This window comes from Peromyscus leucopus, chromosome 7 (genome assembly GCF_004664715.2).
Source record: "Peromyscus leucopus breed LL Stock chromosome 7, UCI_PerLeu_2.1, whole genome shotgun sequence".
In the NCBI taxonomy this organism is placed as follows: Eukaryota; Metazoa; Chordata; class Mammalia; order Rodentia; family Cricetidae; genus Peromyscus; species Peromyscus leucopus.
The window spans coordinates 28,884,681-28,887,390 of NC_051069.1; the positions used below are offsets into that span (position 1 = coordinate 28,884,681).

At 58.2% G+C, this 2,710-nt stretch overlaps 1 protein-coding gene across 2 annotated transcripts; it reads left to right on the forward strand.

The window, feature by feature from the left end:
• The first annotated feature begins 458 nt into the window (after positions 1-458).
• On the forward strand, positions 459-2,309 carry Upk2 (uroplakin 2). 2 transcript variants are annotated; one of them, XM_037208252.1, is made up of 5 exons: positions 459-579; positions 990-1,121; positions 1,239-1,377; positions 1,609-1,679; positions 2,009-2,309. In XM_037208252.1, the coding sequence occupies exons 1-5, from the start codon at positions 504-506 to the stop codon at positions 2,143-2,145; spliced, it is 555 nt and encodes a 184-aa protein (XP_037064147.1). In that variant the 5' UTR covers positions 459-503; the 3' UTR covers positions 2,146-2,309. The 2 variants fall into 2 exon arrangements, with proteins under 2 accessions (XP_037064147.1, XP_037064146.1); XM_037208251.1 differs by having other exon boundaries at positions 466-579; positions 987-1,121.
• The last annotated feature ends 401 nt before the right edge of the window (positions 2,310-2,710 follow it).

Here is a 2,710-nt window from a genome sequence, read left to right on the forward strand (position 1 = left end):
GTCAACACAGGAATAGAAACTCCGACTCTAGTATCCCCACCCCAAGCAACCAATCTCCCTCTCCCCCATTCTTACTAACGGGAGCCCTTTCAACCCCTGGGATTTTCCCTCCAGAGCAGGCCAACTCCAGAACTCACGGCCCTCCGAGGAAGACTCCCACCTCCTTGGGGAGAAGCAGCCTCTATGCAAGGCTGCAGACACACGTAGAGGAACCCTGTGCTTCAGACATGGGAGTTCTCAAAGAAGGAGTCATCCTCCCCAGCAGCTAAGTAAGCTGCCAGGACCCAGCCAGGGCATCCCCCTTTGGGCCTGAGGGCCTGCTCCTGGTCCTGAAAAACCTGTTTGGGGGCCCTCCCTGAGGCTACAGTGTTCAAGGGGCAAGTTGGACTGGATTCCCAGCAGCCCCTCCCACCCACCCCAAGACAAAATCAGCCACCCTGGGGCAGGGCCTCATTGGCCTCAGGAAGCTGCAGCCTGTTCTAGGATCCAGTTCCAAGAGCAGTATGACATCCGCGCCACCTGTCCAGACCTTGCCCTTGTTCCTGATTCTGCTGGCCGTCCTGGCTCCGGGGGCTGCAGGTCTCTCTTTCTGGTGGGAGTGAGGAGGGTTTTAGAACTCTAGAGAGCGAACATTGCCTCTTCCAGGCCTCTCCGAAGAGGGTGTTGGTCTAGCTGGCTGGGGTTGAGGGCTAGCGATGGTAGTGGCCCCGGGTGACAAATTCCTAGGTTTCTTCCTGACCCAGGAGAAGTGTGGGAAGGATTCCAGGTTTGCAGGGGGGGGGGGTGAGGTCGGGACTGACTGGCTTGTTAGAGTCTAGTCTGTCTCCCAGTCAGGTCGGCTTATCCGCCATCTGCAGCTCAAGCCTGCCCTCTGGTGGTCAGATTCGCACGGGCCTGTCCTGACTCTGCGCCCCTTGCAATGACCCCGGCCAGATAGGAGTTGAGAGTGAGGCTAACTCCAGCTGCGTTCCCTCCTGACTTTATAGCAGACTTCAACATCTCGAGCCTCTCTGGTCTGCTTTCTCCGGCGCTAACAGAAAGCCTGCTGATTGCCTTGCCCCCATGTCACCTCACGGGAGGGAACGCCACACTGATGGTCCGGAGAGCCAACGACAGCAAAGGTCGGCTTCCCTGTACCTGTGTATGCTTCCATGTTAACCTCTCTTACCCAAGGGCTGTCCGTCCTCCATGGGACTGCTAGAAATCTGACTCTGCCTCTCATTCCTCTTTCCCATCAGTGGTTAGATCAGTCTTTGTGGTGCCTCCATGCCGCGGGCGCAGGGAGCTAGTGAGCGTGGTGGACAGTGGGGCTGGCTTCACCGTCACCCGGCTCAGCGCCTATCAGGTGACAGACCTAACACCAGGCACTAAATACTAGTAGGTACCGGATGGACACACGTGGGATGCGGAGGGATGCGGAGAGAAGCTGGGGGGTGCTGGTGAGCATGAGGAAGAGGGGACACAGCTGAAGGATATGGACTGTGGGCCCCCACCCCAGGAGGGCACAGCTGGGGGACAGAGCTATGAAGGTGGGGCCTGGGACCTCGCCTCCCAAGTGCCAGATACGCACCGGGCATCTCTGCTTTCTCCCAACTCCCACCTCTAAAGCATTTCCTACCGAGTGCAGAAGGGGACGTCCACCGAGTCCAGTCCAGAAACCCCGATGTCCACGCTTCCTCGTAAGTGAAACACCTACCTCTTCCCACATCTCAAGTGTCCATACACCTCCGTGAGCTCCGGACTTTATCCCTAGAGCAAGTTAACTAAATGGTTTTCAGAGCTCTCTCCTGCCGAATGTTTACTATAACCCCTCCTGTTCGCTATCTGCGGAACTCAAGGCTCCCGGTGTGGAGGAATGGTGTTCCGGTAAATCTCCTTGGCGACTCCCAAGTGTTGCTACGAGAAGTCCGTCGTTGTTGCTGAACTGCTGGCTGGCTAGATGGCCAGGCTAAGCTGTGAGCCCTGGCTAGGGGCCCTCCAACCCACAAAGGTTTTCTTCTTCTGCCAGGAAGGAACATGGAGTCTATCGGGTTAGGAATGGCCCGCACGGGAGGCATGGTGGTCATCACAGTGTTGCTGTCCGTTGCCATGTTCCTGTTGGTCGTGGGCCTCATCCTTGCCCTGGCACTGGGTGCCCGGAAATGAGAAGGGGCTCTCCTGCATCACAGGCTCCCCCAAGAAGCCCAGCCTGCTTTCTCCCAGGATCCAGTCACTGGTTTTTATCCGTGTCTTCCCTTCTCGCCGCGGTCCCGTGAGAACCGATTTTCCTCTTCCGTGTGCTCAGTCCTCACAATAAAGTCTGGCTCGTCCGCGTGAGCGCCTCTGTAGCGGTTCCCCTCATGCACATCTTACCGCATCCATGTCAATGACAGACGCGTGTCACTCTCTCCAGCCCCAAGCCCCGGGGTGACTTGCCCAGGAGAGAGGCCAGCAGGGACAAAGGCAGGGGCAGCCTAGGAGATGGCTCTAAGTCCCAGACCTGGGTTTCAGCAGGTCACCCAAGCAGGACTCTGGGTTGGGCTGGGAGGGGGTGGGGGAAGCTGGGTCACCACATGAAGTCGTGGTGGCGTGGCATAGAAGCTGACAGAGCTGGGGGAAGCAGTGGGGGGAACAGGAAGGCAGGGCAGGCGCTGAAGCATGGGTGAAGAGCATGCCGAAGGGAGGAGATAGGACTGAGCAGGGACGGAAGGAGGATCCGGGAGAGAGGGAG

Bases quoted from the DNA above. Each gene is read 5' to 3' on its own strand.
- Upk2 (XM_037208251.1), top strand. From the start codon at position 504: ATGACATCCGCGCCACCTGTCCAGACCTTGCCCTTGTTCCTGATTCTG. The intron at 1,378-1,608 runs GTAGGTACCGGA...CCACCTCTAAAG, and splicing joins ACACCAGGCACTAAATACTA to CATTTCCTACCGAGTGCAGA. The intron at 1,680-2,008 runs GTAAGTGAAACA...TTCTTCTGCCAG, and splicing joins CCCGATGTCCACGCTTCCTC to GAAGGAACATGGAGTCTATC.